General features: G+C 38.2%; 1 protein-coding gene across 38 annotated transcripts in view; it reads left to right on the plus strand.

Moving 5' to 3' along the window:
• ABI3BP (ABI family member 3 binding protein) overlaps positions 1 to 20,338 on the plus strand; it is a 253,905-nt gene that overhangs the window by 61,341 nt on the left and 172,226 nt on the right. For all 38 annotated transcript variants that reach the window (XM_059164296.1, XM_059164302.1, XM_059164308.1 and 35 more), the window contains exon 2: positions 2,013 to 2,192. In XM_059164296.1, the coding sequence (XP_059020279.1) occupies positions 2,013 to 2,192 (180 nt within the window). The remainder of the gene's footprint in view (positions 1 to 2,012; positions 2,193 to 20,338) is intronic.

A 20,338-nucleotide genomic window follows, 5' to 3' on the forward strand; every position in this document is an offset into this window, starting at 1 on the left:
TTCTCAATAAAAATAGAGCAGGAAGTGCAGTTGGTGCAAACTGAGATCCAGTTTTGATCTTGCACTTAACTTGCAGAGTGACAGAGAACAAAGGGCCCTCAATTTCATTATACTATGAGAGATTTGCACTGGGTGAGCTAAACTAGATGAATCTTCCTTACATTTGGATAAAACACCCAGTATCTCTGGGCTTCAATTTTGCCAGAAATGTGGGAATAACACTTTGAGAATATTGAACTTTATGAAAATTTCATCAAATACTTGGAAGTATAAAGAACTATGGACATACCTGGAAATAGTAGTACTGGCTGCTGAGGTAAGACAGTAGTTTCTAAAACTTGGTATCCAAGAAGGGGCTAGCTGTATTTTTTCAAAGGCCTATTGGAATCCTTTATGTAGCTATATTGAGGCAGACAAGGCTAATTTTGACTGGAATAGTATAAATTTAGTGTAATGACTTTGGGAAGCCATGCTGTTCAGAGGTACTAACTGGTATTAATGAAGTATAAATCTTATGAATATAATTGATATAAATAAAATGAATCATGAGAAATCAAATGTGGATTACTAAATTAATAAATGCAATCTTTCTAATGGGAAAAATGTTCTAAAAATATTAAATCTCTGTAGAATAAAGAAAAAAATAATTGAGGTCTATAATTTGTATCTAAAACTTTGGGGCCAGACATGTTTCAGAATCCAGAAAATCCTTGGATTTTAGAAATGTACTGGGTTGTCTGGACCTCTTCAGTGGGGGCTTGGCCAGCACCCCTTAATTAAACATGTTAATATTCCTACAATTAAATATGTGAATAATTACACATATTATTCAGTGAGATTTGAGAAAGACTTGGTGGCCTCATATGGTTCAGATTGGGTTTTTTTTACCAAATTAGTTAAATACGAATTTACAAAAAAATCTTACAAAGCTGTTTTGGATTTCTGTCTGTGGCTTAATTAAGTATCCAATTATTGAGCAATTACTATGTGCCAGCTTTAAGATAGTGCCATTTGCACTAATCTTTGTAAACAACCCATCAAAGTGGACCAGTATTCATAATTTACAAATCAAGAAATTCAGGGCCAAGTATGTCCAGTGAGTAGCCAGAGGCACCACTGGTAATTAAGTTGGAGAGCTGGTATTTGAACTCTGCTCCTTCTGGTCCCAAAGACAAAAGACAATGTTGTTTACTCACCACTTGGTCAAGACTTCTGGTTAGTGTGATAATCTGTCCTTGTTGCCTACATAGTTTAAAAAGAAAAAAGAGCCTTGGAAATTTAATTAAGTTTTCTTTCCTCATTCTGCACAATCTCTCTGGGGAAGTTCATCCAATGATTGTTAAGAAACTGATGACATCCAGATGGATCGGTGTTCTGTTACTGAGCATCACACTTGATTATTCAACCTCCTGGGGATCATTTCCATGTAGTTGTCTCATTGACCCTGTGGGCACCAAAAGAGACCTAAAGCTCTTTCTCTTCCGTTTATCTTCTCTCAGAACTCCCTAATCTCCTTAAACTGACCCCCTCCACCTGTGTCCCTTTGTTTCCAACTCTCTATGTAAATCACTCTCTTGTGGGGATACAGCTGGAGGGCAGCACTGGTGAGGCTGGGGGGTTTCAAAGTGCAGTAGTTAAATTTACTGATATGAAATTTCAGATCCTTTGAACTTTCCTAGATGATATGTATCCAATGAAGGTTTTGACTATCATGGATACCCAAAGTAGCCTTAAATGTCATCTACCTGCTCAATAATAAATTACCAAATATTAAATCCTAAGATTTTACTTTGTGTTCTAGACTGCTTTCTGTGTTACTTAGTTTGGTTTTTTTGGATCTCAGAATTACCCATGTTTTAGCAGTTTGGGTAGATGTGTTGGAATATTCAGTAGCTAAGTAGAGAGCATGGTTTCCAGTAACAATGCCTCTAGCAATTAACCTTTGCCCAAACTTGCCCTGGGATACTAAAGTGGTAAAATAACAGCCCTGTGTTATGTGTTCCCATTTTTAGGTAAAAGGCCAAGCCTGAAAGTCCACATCAATACCACGAGCGACTCCATCCTCTTGAAGTTCCTACGTCCAAATCCAAATGTAAAATTAGAAGGTTTTCTCTTGGGATATGGCAGCAACTTGTCACCAAACCAGTACTTCCCTCTTCCAGCAGAAGGGAAATTCACAGAGGCTGTGGTCGGTAAGATGTTTGGGTTTCAGGCGTGGGAAGAAGAGAGGTCACAGGTAATGGGTACCACGTGAACTATAAATCTTGAAGGCAAACGCCCTTTCTTCTACATCTCAGCCAAACCAAATGCCAGAGTTACAAATCATCTACATAATTGTTGTAACCTACATAGCATAGTGCCTCTTAGTGGAAAAAATACAGAATGAGAACTTGGCGTGTGCTGCAGAAATAATAATCTTCATTGCCATTATAACTACAATCCCTGACCAGAGACCTTAAGTTTCCTAAGGAAAAGAAGCTAAAATGCCTGGTTTACATCTCTGTAACATAGCCTGTGTATCTGGGTTACTTTTCCTCCCTCTTTTGTCTTTACATTCTTCTGGTGAAAAATAACCACCATAGTTTTCCGGGCATCTCTTCATGAGAAGGTACCTTTAAAAAAGAAAAGAAAATATATTACATTTTTTTAAATTTAAGAAGATTGAAAAAAGTAAAAGCTTTTGCAGGCATGATAGCATTTTACATTTCTTTGGAAATGGTTTTAATCCCATTAGCAATGTAATATGAGGATGTAAGCATCGTTAAGCCTTGTTGAGAAAAATTATTTGCAAAAAAAATAATGTTTTTTAAAAAAGGATAACATTTATCCTTTTCTAACTTTTTTAAAAAATTTAACATCTTTTAATGTTAATGTTATCATTTAACTTTTTTTTTAAAGATTTTATTTATTTGACAGACAGAGATCACTACTAGGCAGAGAGGCAGGCAGAGAGAGAGGAGGAAGCAGGCTCCCTGCTGATCAGAGAGCCCAATGTGGGGCTTGATCCCAGGGTCATCATGACCTGAGCCCAAAGCAGAGGCTTTAACCCACTGAGCTACCCAGGGGCCCCAACATCTAACATTTTTTAAAAAGGATAACATTTTTTAAAAGGGGATCATCTATTATGAATGCCTTCAAAGGCTTTCTGAATGGTATCAGATGATACTTGTATGTTGCTCCATTGCTAGGATTATTGCTGCAGGGCCTTTCCATGAAGTTGCCGTGTTTAACCCTGTCACTTGGACTATCGTAGATCAGATCTGGCATTCATGCGTATACGCAGGGAATGTCAAAGAGAAATGTAGTTTGTCCTGCAGCCCTTTCGTCCTCATAGAGAAGCCTGTTGTACTCTAAAATTAGACAGGAGAGTGACATTGTTACTTAAATGTGTAGACTAGATTTTTACCTATGATCATTGTTTTAAAACAAACACATTACAGTTTGTTGCCAAAAAATTTTTTGAGAATTATGCATTTCTCACCAATGTTACAACACTAACCCTGACCATGTAAATGAAAGAATTTGAAATTTTGCAAGTACTCCCCCACCACGTTCACCCTTTACTACAAAAAGTGCCCGGAAGCTATAGCCCACATGCTAACAGAACTGAGTCCACAGCTCCTTTATTTATTGAGCAACAGAAGTAATATTTAAGATAGTTTCTCCCCTTGGTTCTTTCGATTGAGAATTTGCTCAGTTGTAAACTCTCTTTCCATGAGAGGGGGAAAGTGTTCAGTAAGGGGTAGAGAAGTCCGATTGCTAGTGAATAATACGCATAGAAAAAGAAAGAAAATTTCCGATATAAATATGCCAGCCTTTCAGTAGCTCAATGATGAGAGTTAATCAGATGGACCCACTACACTTTATTTACTTACAGTTGTTGTCCTTTAAGTTTTTTTTTTTTATTATGGAAAGTTCAGACATCCAAGGAGAGGAAATATTACAAGGGTCCTCATGTTTCCTCATGCAGCTTTAATACAGATCCTGGTCCATGTTTCCTTCATACACACAGTTTTCTTATTACAGGATTTTAAAGCATAACTGGACACTGTATGTTTAAGTCTGTGAACCCTTCAGTATACTTCTCTAACAGATGAGAGATATTTTGAGTAATGTTGTGCCTTTATCGCGTTATAATAATAATCCTACAATATCATTTGATACCTAACCCATATTTAAATTTCCCTGCTGATCTTAAAAATGCCTTCTTCGAGTTGTTTCTTTTTTGGATCAGGATCCAAACAAGGTCTCCATGTTACCTTTTGTTGTTATGTCTTTTAAGTCTCTTTTGTCCTATGACAATCCTCTCTCTCTTCTCCTCGAAAATGTCACTGATTTGATGGAGCACTTGGCTCATACATCCTGGTCCATGTTCTGCATTTAACTGGTTTCTTCCATTCTGTAGTTTTTAACTGGTTCCTCTACATTCTGTATCACCCATGGAAAAAATATGTAGATTTGGAAGCTGTGTTAAATTTGGATCCAGCTTTTTGGGAGAAAAAATACTTCATAGATGGCACTGTGTATTTCCTAACAACTCACGAAAAGAGACACTTAAATCACGGGTGTCATAGTCAGTGATGATAAGACTGTTCAGTGTATTTAGGTGGTCTCAGTTGGATCCCTCCACAATAAAATTCACCATCAAATTATCACTTAGTAGTTTTTGCATGTATTGCTGATTATTGTACAAATCCATTCTTTTATATCAGGCTTCTAAAATGGTAATTTTTAATATTCTAGATATCTTCTAGATCCATTTTAGATACAATAATAGATACACTAATTCTATCATTTTGCCTTTTTTAGCTGAAATTCTATAATAAAGAGTTTATTTTTAAACATGTTTAAAATTTTAAAACTTTAAAATTTTAAACATTTTTAAAATTCCTTACAGAATTTTAGGAAGGTTGGGATAAATTCTCATTGTAATAAATTGGTGTTCTGATGGTCTCTGGTGGAGACTTACAATATTGTTTTATGATCAATAAGAGTACATTGATTTTTATATATCTAATGAGGTTCAATCAATATATCATGTACCCAACCCTTGTGATTCTTCTCATTGTCTAGCCTGCATAGGGTTGGCTGTTTACCTTGGTTCACTACGAAACTATGGATTTCTTGAAGTCAGGGTTTATGTTATTCTTTGGTTATTCATAATAGGATGATTTAGATTGAGTAGAGAGGCAGTAAATAATTGTGGTATTGAATTGAATGGACTCAAGTGTGTGTAGAATATTTTCGCCAGAAGAGGCCAGGAAAGTATGTCTCGTCTCAGCCCTTGTCATCAGGCGAGTATATATCTAAGCCATCCAGGGTAGATAAAATCCATCACTCTGTATCTTAAAAATCTCTAGGGACAAAGATTCCAAAACTTCTCCTGGAAGGCTATTCCAAGTAGTCTTTTAAAAACTCTTACCTCATCCTTTAGATAAATGTGTTCTTTTTATAGTTTCCTCTCTCTTCTGGTATTCCAGTGGAAGAGGAAAAAAAAAAATTTCCTCTCACCTCTTTCCTTTTCCATCTTTCTTTATGCCAAAGAATCTGTGTGCTTCTACTTTTATTACTTCAAAATGGACTTGCATTTCCAAGTTAAATGTTATTCTTTCGTTGCTTGAGTTTATTCTTTATAGTTTTTTAAATGGCTGTTTGTATTAATTACTCCTAATTGATTAAGCAACTATTAGTTTTTGATAGCTGCTATCACAAATTACCATGAATTTGGTGGCTTAAACATCACAAATTTATTATCTTACGGCTCTGCTTGTCAGAGGCCCTACCTGGCTCTTTCTGGGCTAAAATCAAGGTGTGGGCAGGGCTGCATACTCTCTTGGAGGCTCTGAGGGAAAAATCTGTTTCCTTGCTTTTTGCAGCTTCTAGAAGCTGCCACATTCCCCTTCCACCTTCAAGCCAACAACAATGAGTCAAGTGTTTCTCATTCCACATTGCTCTGAATTCATCTTCTGCCTCCCTCTTCTACTTTAAAAGATCCTTGTGACTGACTATATTAGGCCCAGCTGGATAATACAGGATGTCTCCCTATTTTAAGATGAGCTAATTAAAGACCTTGTTTATATCTGCAACCTTAATTCTCCTTTGTCATGGTGCCAAACATATTTACAGGTTCTGGGAATTAGGATTTGGGCCATCTTTGAGGAACCATTATTCTGAGTTCCACAAACTGTTGCTTGAAATTTGTGTCTTGATTCTTTCTGCCGCCAGTTTACTGTATGATCATTCTCAATACTGCTCATCTGTAAAATAGCAATAAAGTCTATTTTTCACAGATGTGCTGAGGACGCATTAGTGAATTCATGATTATCAAGTGATGAGTTGAAATCCCTTGAGTACAAGCTGTTCTACAATAGCAAAGAATCATTAGTTTGTGAAAAAAAAAAAAATCACTTAAAGCCTCTCTTGCTTTCTTCTGTAGTAAGATAGTAGCTGTTCAGTTGTACTGAACTAGACCCAGACAGAGTAACTTATTTTAATTTTCCAAATAATATTGTCACACTATGACACTTTTGACTTGTTTGATGTGTTTAAAAGATTCCACCATTGAAATGAGAAGGTGTTCGATTATTCAGAAATATTGAAGTTAGCATTTAGTGACTGGTGGATTAAACTTCTCTTCCTGAATAATCACTTCTAAGTATTCCTGTAGTTATTTTCATATTGGTCTATCTATTGAAAAAGGCATTTTCAAAAGTTACATACTGGTCTTACATATAAACCTGAAAAACAAAATATTCCATCTTGCTATTTTGGAAAATGGGATTCATAGAGAACTACTGCAAAAAAAAAAAAAAAAATTACTTCAGCAAAATCTTCTAAAATTTTAGTAGATTAATTGGAGCAGTAGAATAAGTACTATTATCTCAGGTGACTATGAATAACTATTAACAGCAATAATGGGATAAAATATGATTCATATTTAGTAGATCTAGGTTCCTATATCCTTTTTTTAAACCCATACTGTGAATGTTCTCATTTCTGGTTTACACATCCTGGCATTCCTTTGTCACTTTTAAGTTCAGCTGTTGGACATTTTGCAAATGTCCAATAAAGTAAAACATGAGAATTTTTTGACATTGAATCTTTATAGACTCACACTTTATGATGTTCACTTGACATCGAAAGCAACTTTAATCAGCATCACCTGGGCAGGAAAGCGTTGTATTCCATCAATTATGTAGTGCAAGTAAAGGAGTTATTTTTAGTATCCTTACTGCACGAAAAGCTTGAATTGAAAGTAAATCATATAGTTATCACTCCCACAAATTCTGACTAAAGAATTAGTCTTCCAACCAGGTGTTAGGACGCAAAGGGATTTAAGAGGGCAAATTTCTTGTGCTGTTCTCACAAATGCTAACTCTGACACTCGCTGCTCTAATAGGGCGAGCTCCTTGCCCGCAGCCACGGGTTTCTCAGCCACTCTCCCAAGTCACCATTTTGCTGCTGGTTCCTTGGAGTGATTTCTGAGGCAGCTAGGAGGAGGACACTGTACTAACTGCTCTGTAGATGGTCTATGCTGGAAGGAGCCTGGCCTAGAACGCTAATGTGTGCATTCTGGGAAAGATCCACCTCTACCCAGAGACACAGCAGGATGTGGGGAAGGAGTATTAGGAGCTTTCAAGCCCGACAGAACTGGGTTCAAATTCCATACAATTAATGGCGGTTTGGGGTAAGTCATGTAACTTCTCTCAGGTTCATTTTTTTTCATATAAAATACAGAATAATCTTTCAGGAGTATTGTAAAGATTATGAATAAATTTTACAAGGCAGAAATTATAAACCCTGGTACAGAGTAGTAGGTTTTGTAAATTTTGTCAGTTGCTTTTATAACATGCTGAGTGGTCTTAGATGATTTATCTAAACTTTCTGAGCTTTGTCTCAATTTCTAATAACAAAAATGGGCTCAGTTACCACTAAAGTTCTGGTCTGCTCTAAGATTGAGTGCTAGATTGAAAACCTTGGCCAAAGTGCTGGTCTTGTGGTTTTGTTTTCTGTTTTGTTTTATTTGGGGGGGGTGGACAATTAAGAAAATTGTAGAAGTATGTTGTTTTAGCAAATCTGTCAGGAACAAAAAAGAAGTAACCAAACTCATCTCTTTATTGTACCTAATAAATGTTTCCTTAGAAGGGACAACTCCCAACATAGATTAAGAAACTAAAGAAGCAGCAAAATTTTAAGACTTGACACAGTACCCTCCATATACACACTTCTCTCCTGTAGTCATGATCATCTTTTAAACATTAAGGGGAATTTCCTGTCTTGCGTCTTGCGGAATCGTCTTCACTTGACTCTTAGAATTCCATAACTGTGGCCTCCAAAAGAGAATGAGATGAATCCTGAAAAGATAAAGCTGAAAGGATTTGTCGTCACTAAATTTCACTTTTCCACTGTCTTAATCTAGTGGAGCAATTTTTAGCAAAAGCATGGTAAGAATTTTGACCTATTCTACTAAATATAGATAAAAATAAAAGCACGACACTGTTTCAGTTCTAAACTGATAGTAATTTTATCTCAGCAAGTTTAGGTCACAATTTAATTATCACAGTTTCTTGTTCTGAAATTTCTCCCTGTCTTTCATTTCATGGGGAAATCAATTCTAAAAATTTGAATAAAGTTATTTATAATGATCTAGAACAATATACAGTGTATGTCTAGAATATAATTTATATTCTTGTAGATTACAAATATCCCCTACAAGATTGTTTTTTAATTTAGATGTTATTGACATTAGTTTCAGGGGTGAAACTAATGATTTGGTATTTTATATACTGTGAAATTATCACAAGAGGTTTAGTTACCATCTCTCACCATACATAGTTACAAAAGTATTTTTTCTTATGAGAATTTTTAAGATCTCAACAACTTTCAGATATGCAGTACATTATTATTAACTATAGTCACCATGCTGTACATTGTATCCTCATGACTTGTTTATTTCATAACTGGAAGTTTCTTTTGACCCTTTTCACTCACTTGGTCTCCCTTTGTTCCCCCAGCCACCACCAATCTGTCCTCTTTATCTATGAGCTTGGTTTTGGTTTTGTTTTAGATCCATCTAAACATGTAAATGTAATCATATGGTATTTGCTTTTCTGTGTGTCTTACTTCACTTCACATAATGCCCTCAAGGTCCATCCACGTTGTTGGAAACAGCAAAATTTCATTATTTTTTATGGCTGAATATCTTATGAGAGAGTGTGTGTGCGTCCATCCACTGTTGGACACTTCGATTGTTGCCATGTTTTAGCTGTTGTAAGGAATGCTGCAGTGAGAATGGGGATGCATAGATTTTTTTTGAGTTAGTCTTTTCATTTTCTTTAGATGAATACCCAGAAGTGGAATTGCTGGATCATAGGGTGGTTTTATTTTTAATGTTTTGAGGAAACTGCGTCCTATTTTTCCACAGTGACTGCACCAATTTACATTCCCACCAACGGTGCACTAGGGTTCCTTTTTCTCCACAACCTCACCATCACTTGTTATTTCTTGCCTTTTTGATGCTAGCCATTCTAACTGGTGTGAGGTGGTACCTCATTGTATTTGCATTTCTCTGATGATTAGAGATGTTGAACATCTATTCATGTGTCTGTTGGTCTTCTGTTTATCTTTTTTTGGAAAAATACCCATTCAAGTCCTCTGCCCATTTTTAATTGGGTTGTTGGTTTTTGCTGCTGCATTATGAGTTATTTATATGTTTTAGTTACGAACCCCTTATCAGATGCTTGACTTACAAATATTTCCTCGCAATTTAATAGGTTGCCCTTTCATTTTGTTGATGGTTTCCTTTGTTATTAGGTTGAGGTAGTCCATTTTTTTTTTTTTTTTTTTTTTTTTTACTTTTGTTACCTTTGTTTTTGGCATCAAATCCAAAATTTCATTGCCAAGACAAAGATCAGAGAGCTTATTGCCTATAATTACTTCTAGGAATTTTATAGTTTCAGGGCTTATGTCCAAGTCTTTAATCCACTTGAGTTAATTTTTGTGAGATAGTGGCCAAGTTTCATTCTTTTTGCATGTGGTTGTCCAGTTTTCCCAATACCACTTATTGAAAAGACTATCTCTTCCTCATTGTGTATTCTTGACTCCTTTATCATAAGTTAACATGTATGTGTGGGTTTATTTTTGGGCTGTGATTTTGTTCCACTGATTTATATGTCTGTGTGTTTATGCTAATATCATACTGTTTGCTTACTATAGCTTTGTAATGTAGTTTCAAATAAGGATGCATGATACCTCTAGCTTTGTTCTTCTTTCTCAGGATTGGTTTAGTTATTTGGGGTCTTCTGTGGTTCCACACAAATTTTACAGTTGTTCTACCCCCTTGACATTCTACCCGTAGTTTTTATTTTTGTGTAGAAAACAAGAGGAAATGTACATTTTTTTTCTTTCAGCATTGCAAACTTTAGAGTTTCAATGATTTTTTTTTTTTGTAGTTTCTCATAAAAAAGTCTAACCCTGCTGTACTCATTGTTATGGAAGTAGGGTGAAATGTAAGGTAATGGAGATCGCCATTTATTACACCGAAGAGCAAATATATCCTCTTAATGACAAAAAAGATTGAACTTTTATTAGAAGTGTCACAAGAAAGGTGGTGGTAGATTCACTGAAGAAAAATAGCTGGAAGTCGAAGTTGAAAATAACTGAAGAATTATAGAGGGAATTAATTAAGTTGACGAACCATGAAAGAGGAGCAGGATAAACGAATAGCAGGAAAAGATGAAGTGCCAGCCATAGCAACCAGTTCAGTCTCTCTCTCCCTTGGCAGAATACTTGAGGATTAATGATCTTCAGCAAGAGGGTGTGAGGGGAAACCACAAGATAGTAGCCAGCAATGAATATAGGACAGTCCCCAAATGCACAGTGGGAATGCTGATTATACTGGGATAGTGAGTCTTCTTAGTTCACTTGTACACACAAGGAAACGGATCTCTAAGAGTTTTAAGTTACCTTTCTAAAGTTCATTACGCAGCTAGTAAGTGGCAGGTCCAAGGTTTGAACCCAAGAAGTCTGGTTCTAGAAACTGAGCTCTGAAACACTCTGCTGCCTCTGAAACTTTGGGAACTTTATCTGTTCTTCTAGAATAGACAGTCCATAAACCCCTGATATGTTGTTTCTATAATGTCTTTCAAACAAATAAGTAGGGAAAAAAGACCATATGTTCTGGAAGGAGCCATCAGCTATCTAAGGAATTAAGTTAAATAAGTTAAATGAGCTAAAATATGTAAACCACCTACTGTGTCCTTAAAACTTGTTCTACCCAACCCATTCCACCACCACCACCATCTCTGTTTGTTATGAGCTGCCCATCTGTTAAGCCCTACTTCCTCTGCTCTCCACTTGACCATTTCTGGCCAAGGCAGTCAATATTTATGTCCCTTTCTATGTATATCCTAGAGGCTGAGTATTTTCTTGTACCATCATTCTTAATAAATGGCTGTTTGTTTTACCTTTATGGATCTTGTGTGCTCCTACATCCCATCCAGATAGAAAACCCTTAGCAGCCAAGGACACCCATTTTTACCTCCAGTGTTGTCACAATGAATGAAAGAATGAATGGCAGAGAGGCAAAGGAGAGACCCAGGAAGTCTAAAACAGTGGTAGGTCACATTTAAGATGGTTTTTCCTCTTTTGTTTAGAACTGTCTTCAGAATGTCATCTTAATTCCTGCTTTATTCTTTCTCTGGAAATTGTTTTCCCACTTGGAAAGTATTTGGCCTTGAATCTTCAAGATTAATCCAAAATTTTCATTTAAAAAATAGAAATCTCACAATCACTTGATTTTCTTCTGAGGTGCAAAATTTAGCAGAGCTTAAGTAAGCTTCAAAAGAGATTTTTAAAGAAATTGGCCTAGCGGGTATCAATTTCTTAATAAATATTATGCCATTATTAAGCAATTCGCCATGAGTTGACACCAGAAAGGCCTGGTTTCATAATAGATGACCATTTCACTGTGTTTTGACACAGATAAGATCTTTTCAAAGTTCTATTTTTTTCTATTTGATTCAACTATAATGTTTTCATGGTCTTCCTGACCCCACCAAATAATAAACTGTTTCCAAGTTTATCTTTTCTTAGAAATAAAAGAAGTTTATAATATTTAAATATAAAGCATGACAATCTTTTTTCATATATATTTCACAACTCACTGAGACAAAAATCTACCTTAAAAAAAAAAATCACTCCTAATTATATCTAAAAGGGTTCCCCAACATAGCTTATGGCCCTTTGTTCATAGACCAAAACAAAAGTAAACCCTATTCCAGATTTTTTGCAAGAGGCTTGCTGTTAAGATCCCTTAAATGGAAAGACAGCTGCTAGTAGACGGATAAATTGGAGGGTTTTGTGGGAAAAAATATGCAAGATAACATGTAGACTGCAAAATTTCTTTTACTTTTAGGAATCCATCTCACAGTTAAGGAAGACAATCAAATCCCAGTCTCCTAATGGCCCACTTATTTCCTTACACCTTTTCCTTTCCCTGGGCATTTAATGCCTGGCACTTAAGGATCATACTCCAAGTGTTATGTGATAAAGGCCAAACGTTTCGTTATGTTCTGTTTTGGATTGTACCCTGTTTTTGTTTGTTTTGTTCTGTGTTCATTTGTGTCCTGTCTGACCAGCTACATAGTGAATTCCTTGGGGCCAGAGCTGAGTCTTACCTTCCCCCACGTACTCTACAATCAGGGTCAACAGATGTCTGGGTATAGGAGTTGACTACAGAGTTTGATTGGAGGTTTGCTGGAGAGTCTTCCAGTCAACAAAATAAAACATCTCTGTTTGTCCAGAGCAGTCATCTCTGGGAGAAAAACCAAAAATAAAGTAACCAACTGGGTTAATGCATTGGCTTCACCCTATTTCTCAGGCACAGTTACAGCTTATACCTTCTGTTCTGACACAATTAATACTCCTACCCTTTCTCTCAAGTGTCCCAGTTTAGTTAAAAATTATATGCTTAATATACACTTGAGAGAAGGCCTTCGATTCTTAGCATGGACCCCAAGTCTTTCACCATCTGATTCCAAGCTGGTAGCCTCGTCTTTTCTCCTGCAACTGGGGTCATTCCTCAATGAGAAAAGAGGAACAAAATCAAGAAGAGGTTTGCTACAGGTCTGGCTCTGATGAATTCCATTCAGAAGCCTGGCGTGCAGAGGTTGCTCACCAAATGCTGGCGTAAACATTCTTACCAGACTGTTTACCCATGATTTAATGTTGTGGGGCACCTATAATGTTGCCGGGCAAAGGGCTTCACAGAGGTTACATCCTCACAGCTACCCTGGGGACCATGAGAAGTTGAGAAATCTAAGTGGCAGGCAGGTTCCAGAGGCTGTGCCTTGATTTGACCACTGTGCCATCATATCTTCCCCATGGCACTGGAATACTGTGTCCTTTGAATCCAGTGTAAAGGCTCCTCTTGTGACGATTATTCTTGACCCCGTCCCCCTACACGGTCATGTCGACTACAGCATTTAAAAAGAAAGAAAAAACCCTGCTGGTTGGAGGACTGACTTTTTACCTGATAGCTCATGTGACCTAGCTTTTATTGTTTGAGAGAAAACTATCCAAATGAAGTCCTGATTTTTTTTTTTTTTTTAGTACTTCCTGTAGAGATAATAATGGAGTGATAAACTCCCTGGAAAATGTGTGCGCGTGTTACAGGCTCCCCTTCAAAAGCAAGCCCTGGCCAAACCTTAGACCAGTTCACAGACAACACCCTACATTAAATTTCTCTGTGGGGTGCACATACAAAACACAGGCAAGGAAAAAAAACCACAGGCAATAAAGTCAACAATTTTAATGTCTAACAGGTCTGCTAAACTAGAAAATGATGTGGCCTGGCTGTGGGGGCAAGTGGGTAAGAGAAATCGTTGATTAAATATTTGTTTCCAGTGTCCAGGAGAGAATTTGTCAGAGCTGGAGAGTAAGGCCGGGTTATCTTGGGACAGTGGCTGGATGCGATGCTCCAGACCGTCTGCCAGGACCGCAGGAAATTAAGAGCGACCTGGTACCTCACAGTTATGCTCAGTATGAGGGGATTGGGGAGGGAAGGATCAGGTTAAGGCTGACTTCATGGGCCTGTGACCCATGCACTCAGAAGGGCCCTGCTTTTGAAGTTGAATGCTTTGCTGTTGCTGCTGCTGTTTTCTCAATAAGGTCAGATGAGACAGGGGCATACGTACTCGGGGCCAAGCACCTGGGCTCCTATGTGCTGATCTCCCAGCCCCGACTATGGTTTGTTTCAAAGCCTGGTCCCCTCCTGCTCCCGCTGCTAGACCTCCCCACCCAGACTCGGTGATTGCTGCTGCCCTTTGCCTTCAGGAGGGACTGGGGGGTAGGGGGTGAATGCAGGGAGGTTTTGGTGTGCGCAGCCCCTTGGTGATGTCCAGCAGGACCTGGCTGCAGCAGTCCTCACACAAGCTTGCACTGACTCAGGCATTCCTGGGGTTCTTAAGCAGGTGCAAACCCCTCTCCTACTCCCGTTCAGATACACAGGCTGTCTCGGTTCACAGACTTCAATACTGTTGAGTTCATGGGTTGGGATGGCAGACCCGTGGGAAGGGGAGATTGACTTTTCAGGCTTGGGGGGTGAGGTCAGAAGTACTGGGCCTTGATCCTGCTGCTGACACTGATGGGAGAGGGTTCCAAGCAGTCAGGCGGGACAAGGGAGAGTCTGCTTTCACCCACAGGTGCAACAATAAATAGCCCATATATACCGTGCCAAGTGGAAAAAGGAAAATGTTTCATACTTGGCCCTTGATGTCACTTTACCCCCACTTATAAAAACAGGGGTTTCGTCTTTTGATGATGATTATTATTTGCATTGATTGGGCCTGCAGAGAATGTTGCTGGCGCTGGCTGACATGTGTTTTCTGCACACGGTCTCCCAGATTCTCACTGAAATTAAAACTCTCAGAAAAAGCTTCCAGCAATGTCTCCTCCATGGAATGTGCCTCTGAAATGTTATTCTGGAAAAAGGATGCATTTTTCCTACAAGACAGTTCTGAGCAAGCTGTGAAGAGTGCAGGATTGTAGCAGAGATTCTGGGAATACATATTATTGTGTTTAGGAAAAGCCCTCATTCCCCCTCCAACTCCTTCCATCCACCCCTTCCTTGCCCACATCCTGTCTTCCAACCGCAGCTCCATTCTCCTTTCCCACCATGCTCAATGCACTACTCACTGGGGGGTGGGGGTGGGGAGGCTGCTTTTCCTTACTGCCATCAATTTCAAACAAGTCTGAATACCACCTATAGTAAACATCCCAATAGAAGCTATCCGCTCTCTTCAGAACAAATCTTTGACAGAACATTCTAGAATGTTCTAGTGGAGGCTCTTCTTGTTCATTTTTGCATTAACTATACTGGAGTATCGTTCAGCCCTTACCATTCTCCCCCTACCAGGGGGGTGGGGGGGTGGGCAGGACCTGGGAGCCTCCTCTCAAAGGCTGAGAGTAGCCAGACCTCTGAGCCCCCACTGGGGGCCATAGCAGAACGTCCTGTCAAAGTGAGGATTGGTCCAGTATTTAACTGATTTTGTAAAGGAAATAATTACTGAACAGTGTAGGATGTGCTTTAAAAATTTGCTTTAAACTTTTCTGATGAAAGAGGGATAATTCTTACATACAAACCACACATTAATTTTAAACAAAAACTTCAAAGAAAATATTTCTACAGATAGGCTTATCAAACAGTAATTCAGCAATTACAGCTCACAAGCTTAAAAAAAAAAAAAAAAGACAATTTGCTTTTGCTATATCCCAAACCTCCAATTATTTTTTCCTTTCTTCTTGAAAAGCCTCAGTTCCTCCATCTTTATTCTCATCCCTGGCGATAAAGGCATGGAAGAACAGATTCATTATTTCAGAAAACATTTGTTGTGTAATTACTGTTTCTAGGTTTAAAAGTACAGAAATGAACAAAACATGAACTGAGTCTGGGCCAGAATCGATGTCAGGCTCAGCCTACCACATCATCCACAGGGACTTAGAAACACTCTGAAAGTCAGAGGATTTTTATTCATTTGTGATGATTCATAATTCTATAGACTTTCATTTTTATGTGCAACTAAGGGCAAAGTGCTAGTAATCTAAGCGAATTGTTAGAAGTTAGTAAACTTTTCTATTCATAAATAAATTAGTAAATTCCGTGCACTCCTGATGTGACTTATAACTACTGTCTTCTGTTTGAACTTCTGGGTGTCATGAAGCTTTGCAAAACCACAAGTTTGCATGTACTGAAGTAGACATCGTTTTTGCCTCAATTTTCTAGAAAAATGTCCCATCAGTGTTTTTCTGAAAGGGGTATGGAATTTTTTGAAAGGATATCAGTGGTATTCCTGAGTGGGTCAAGTCTATCAACTGCTGCTGTTTTAGTTTTTTAATATGCCATTACTCTAGGGTCCCTTGCTGATGGTGTTTTGTGGTGAGTTCTTTTGTTGATACTACCCTCAGGAGGGATGCATCAACTGTACGTGAGCTTCTCGTTTTCCAGTGATGTGGCTTCAGAATAGAAGTGGACTGCAGTTCAAATATGAATCCTTTATACCTCATTGCCGAAATGGAGTTGATGGAGTGGTATCCATGGGTGGTGGTTATTATTATTATTTTATCACTGGAAGATGAGAATGGGTGGAACAGGTAGGGAGTAAGGTTGGTTACTCCACTGAAATCTTGAAGGAGCAACGAGGGGCCTTTCAAGAAATGAGTAGACAAGTAGCATTTACTTGAAACATCCCAACTCCCCACCATATTAACACCTCTCTCTTTCTCAGTGAGACTCCCCTTCATGGACCAGAGGGTGAGGGACAGTGTCTGCAGGATTAGGCAAAGGCAGTGAGGTAGGACTACAGAGTGGAGGGCCCTGGCTGGAGCTCTGTTGGCTTCTCCCTTCCATGGCCACACTCTGGAGTCTTTTATTTTTATTTTTTTCCTTCAGTACTGACTGATGGGTAAATGGAACCCTCTGCCTGGGCTTCAAACACAAAGAGGATTTTCAAGGGGATTTTTCAAACAGACATGACTCAGTGTTAGTGTTGATGATATAAGGCATAGGAGCTGCCTGCCAAATGCTGAAAGCTAAAGGGTGTACTTAATTTGGAGTATGCCCTTTCGGGACAGATTACAGCCAAGTGTGGCATGTGGACACTTGCAGATGCAAAGGAGGATTGATAATATTTATGCATGGTTACTTCCCTGGCCATAGTTTTGTCCTGTTTTAGGTTTTGTCAGTGATTTTATTCTTAATTTATTAGTAGTCTTATGAGGTGCCACATTGACATCTCTTAAAAATAGTTACCTTACTAAAAAAAAAAGTTACCTTACTTTATCAAACTTTATCAACTTAAGCTGTAAATCACACCACTCTTTCATATAAAAGTAAAAAACAATAAAGCTCTTGATTAATGCATCCCTTCAGCCTTTATTTTGTATTTATCGAAACAACTTCCTTGGTATCACTGATACATAATGATACATAATATGATAATATTATCTATTTTTTATAAAGAGATATGATTTTATTTTTTTAATTAAGTCTTTGCCTTAGCTTTAGATTTACAGAAAAGTTGCTCATATAGTACAATTCCTACATACTTGACCTTTAAATTCTATTCTTGACATGTTAATATTGTGCATTTGTCACAACTAATGAACCAATATTGATATGTTATTAACTGAGGTCTGTACTTTGATTTCCTTAGTTTTTACTTAAGATCCCTTTTCTCATCCTGATTTCATGTGGGATACCGTGTTACATTTTGTCATGTCTCCTTTGACTCTGGTGGACAGTGTCTTGTTTTCTCGACTTTCTTTATTTTTGGTGAAAGGTTCTGGTTAGATATTTTGTAGAATGTCCTTCAGTTTAGTTTTATCTGATGTTTTTCTCATGGCTAGACTAGGGCTGGGACCTTAAGCAAGGAAAATATCACTTTAAAAAATTTTAAAGTAAAATAAACAACAAAAAAGTTCAGTAACTGTTAAATATCTTGACCTTGAGAGTCTGAACCTTCTGTTTCACCTTTTGATTCTGATTTTCAATAGCCTTGTTTTTCCACACCACACCACCCCACACCACACCACTCACTAGGCCAGCAAGAATGCTAGTGATGCAGAAGCTTTGCAACCCTTCTCTACTGAGTTTTCTTCCAAATCACTGACCTTCTTCTTGAAACTGTCAATTTCTTGACCTTCCTAGGAAAGGTCTCGGTAAGGACAACAAAGTCACAACTGCCCCTGAACGATGTAAGATACCACCAATCATAGAATGCATTTGAGAAATGTTAAAAGCTAGGGGACAGTATGTCTTAGAGCCATTGAAATAGGGTGCTCTGAATGTTTAATATGCCATTTCTTATAAAACAGCTTTATTTATAATATTGTTATCATTTGGGACTCAGATAATACTATGTTGCTTTTATGTCTCCAAATCAAATTAAAACTCGTAAAGTCTCACTTGCTAGATTAGAAGGAAATCAGATTTCTTCCCTTTGGATTCTATTCTTTCCTCCCTCCCTTCCCCCAGACCAGTCTTGCAACCCCTGAAAAGCTGGTGGAGTTCATTTGGAAGCCCATCCAACTTCTGCACATCATGAAAGAGCCCGGGACTCCATTCTCCCCCTGCCTGCCCCAAGATCCCTGTTTTCTGTTCTTCCACCCTCTGATTAGGTGCCTAGTGGCCAAAATCCCAGCGAGGGCCAGCACAGCTGTTCAGAGGAAGCCCCTCGTGTGAACAGGGCTCTAGCTCAGTGCCCACTGTTCTCCTTGCTGGGTTTCTGCGGCCCACTTTCTACATCTCAGAAGCCTTTCTACAGCCCCAGTTACCTCCAGAGAGCAAGAGATTTCAGCCTCTTCCATTGGGACCCAGAGGCAGCCGTCTCTTCCCCTCTCTGGAGGTGAACCAAAGATCAAGCATCACTGTTCTTTTCAGATCTCCAAATCACAGGAGGGATAATTCTACCTATTCAATGAATTTTTTTTTTTTTTTAACATCAAAAATCTAGTTACTGACAAAGGTGTTCAGGGGCGCCTGGGTGGCTCAGTGGGTAAAAGCCTCTGCCTTCAGTTCAGGTCATGATTCCAAGGTCCTGGTATCAAGCCCCGCAACAGGCTCTCTGCTCCACAGGGAGGCTGCTCCCCCCCACCCTTTCTCTCTGCCTACCTCTCTGCCTACTTATGATCTCTCTCTGTCAAATAAATAAAATCTTAAAAAAAAAAAAAAAAGAGATTCAGAGTCAACTCAAAAATTCAATTTCATCTTGAATCCCTTCCCTGAACCCTTGAAGGATATCTGAGATGATGTTCACCTTCCCTGACCCAGACCTTTAAAGCACCACCGTGTTAACTGTTCACTGCCTGGGCCCTCTCCTACCAGAGGAAAGCCTGCACATTGTCCTGTATGCATTTAGTAGAGCATATGTGCTTTGCTTTATGTCATTGAAATAGAATGCGACGTGAGCAGAAGCACTGTGTTACCATGAATCCACTCACAGTAACTTGCAAATGGCGACTTTTGTGATCCTGAGAACAAGTGAAAATAAGCTTGAATAATAAATAAGCCGTACTCAGTAAAGCAAGGAGGTACCTCAAAGAGGGAAATGGACATAGAAACTTAAATCTAGGTCTTTGTGAGCAAGTTTGTTCCAACTTGCAATTCTGGTAAGCTGGTCTCATGTGTAAATATTCCAATAACGCTTCAAACCCACCATCTCATTTTAGTCTCCCAAAGAACACGTGATGTAGTTGGTTATATTACTCGTGTTTGTTTCCCTAATAATCTGTGGGCTCAAGTACTCAATACGAAAGCTGAAGCAGGTTATAAAATCGAATCCTAGGATAACATTTTTAAAAATAAAGCAATAAAAAGGAAATAAAAATGATAGTTGAATGTTCTGATAAAGCCAGGAAGAGCTTCTCAACAGGAACGTATGTGTAGGGTGCTCTGCATTACAGAAAGTTGGGTCAGATGTCCCAAGATCTATTTTATCATATTAACAAAAGTGTCCATTCATTCCTTATTTATCACATAAGAATTAGTGTTGAATGTTGTGAAATGACTTTTAGTACCTGTTGAAATAGGCTTATTTTTTTTTCTTTGTATGATACATTTCTGGGATAAACCTACATTTGGCCATAATATATTATTGTATTATGTGCTGCCAGATTCTGCATACCAGTAAATTTTCTAGGATTTTTTGGATTGATGTGAGTATTATGAAGGAAGAATTTATTCAGTGGCATTTGTTAAAGATAGCTAGGAAGACTTTGTTTAAAGGTAGGGACTATTGCAGTGGGCATAGGGACCACAACAATGGGATCTTGCAGTGTGGGA

This window comes from Mustela lutreola, chromosome 2 (genome assembly GCF_030435805.1).
Source record: "Mustela lutreola isolate mMusLut2 chromosome 2, mMusLut2.pri, whole genome shotgun sequence".
Classification (NCBI taxonomy): Eukaryota; Metazoa; Chordata; class Mammalia; order Carnivora; family Mustelidae; genus Mustela; species Mustela lutreola.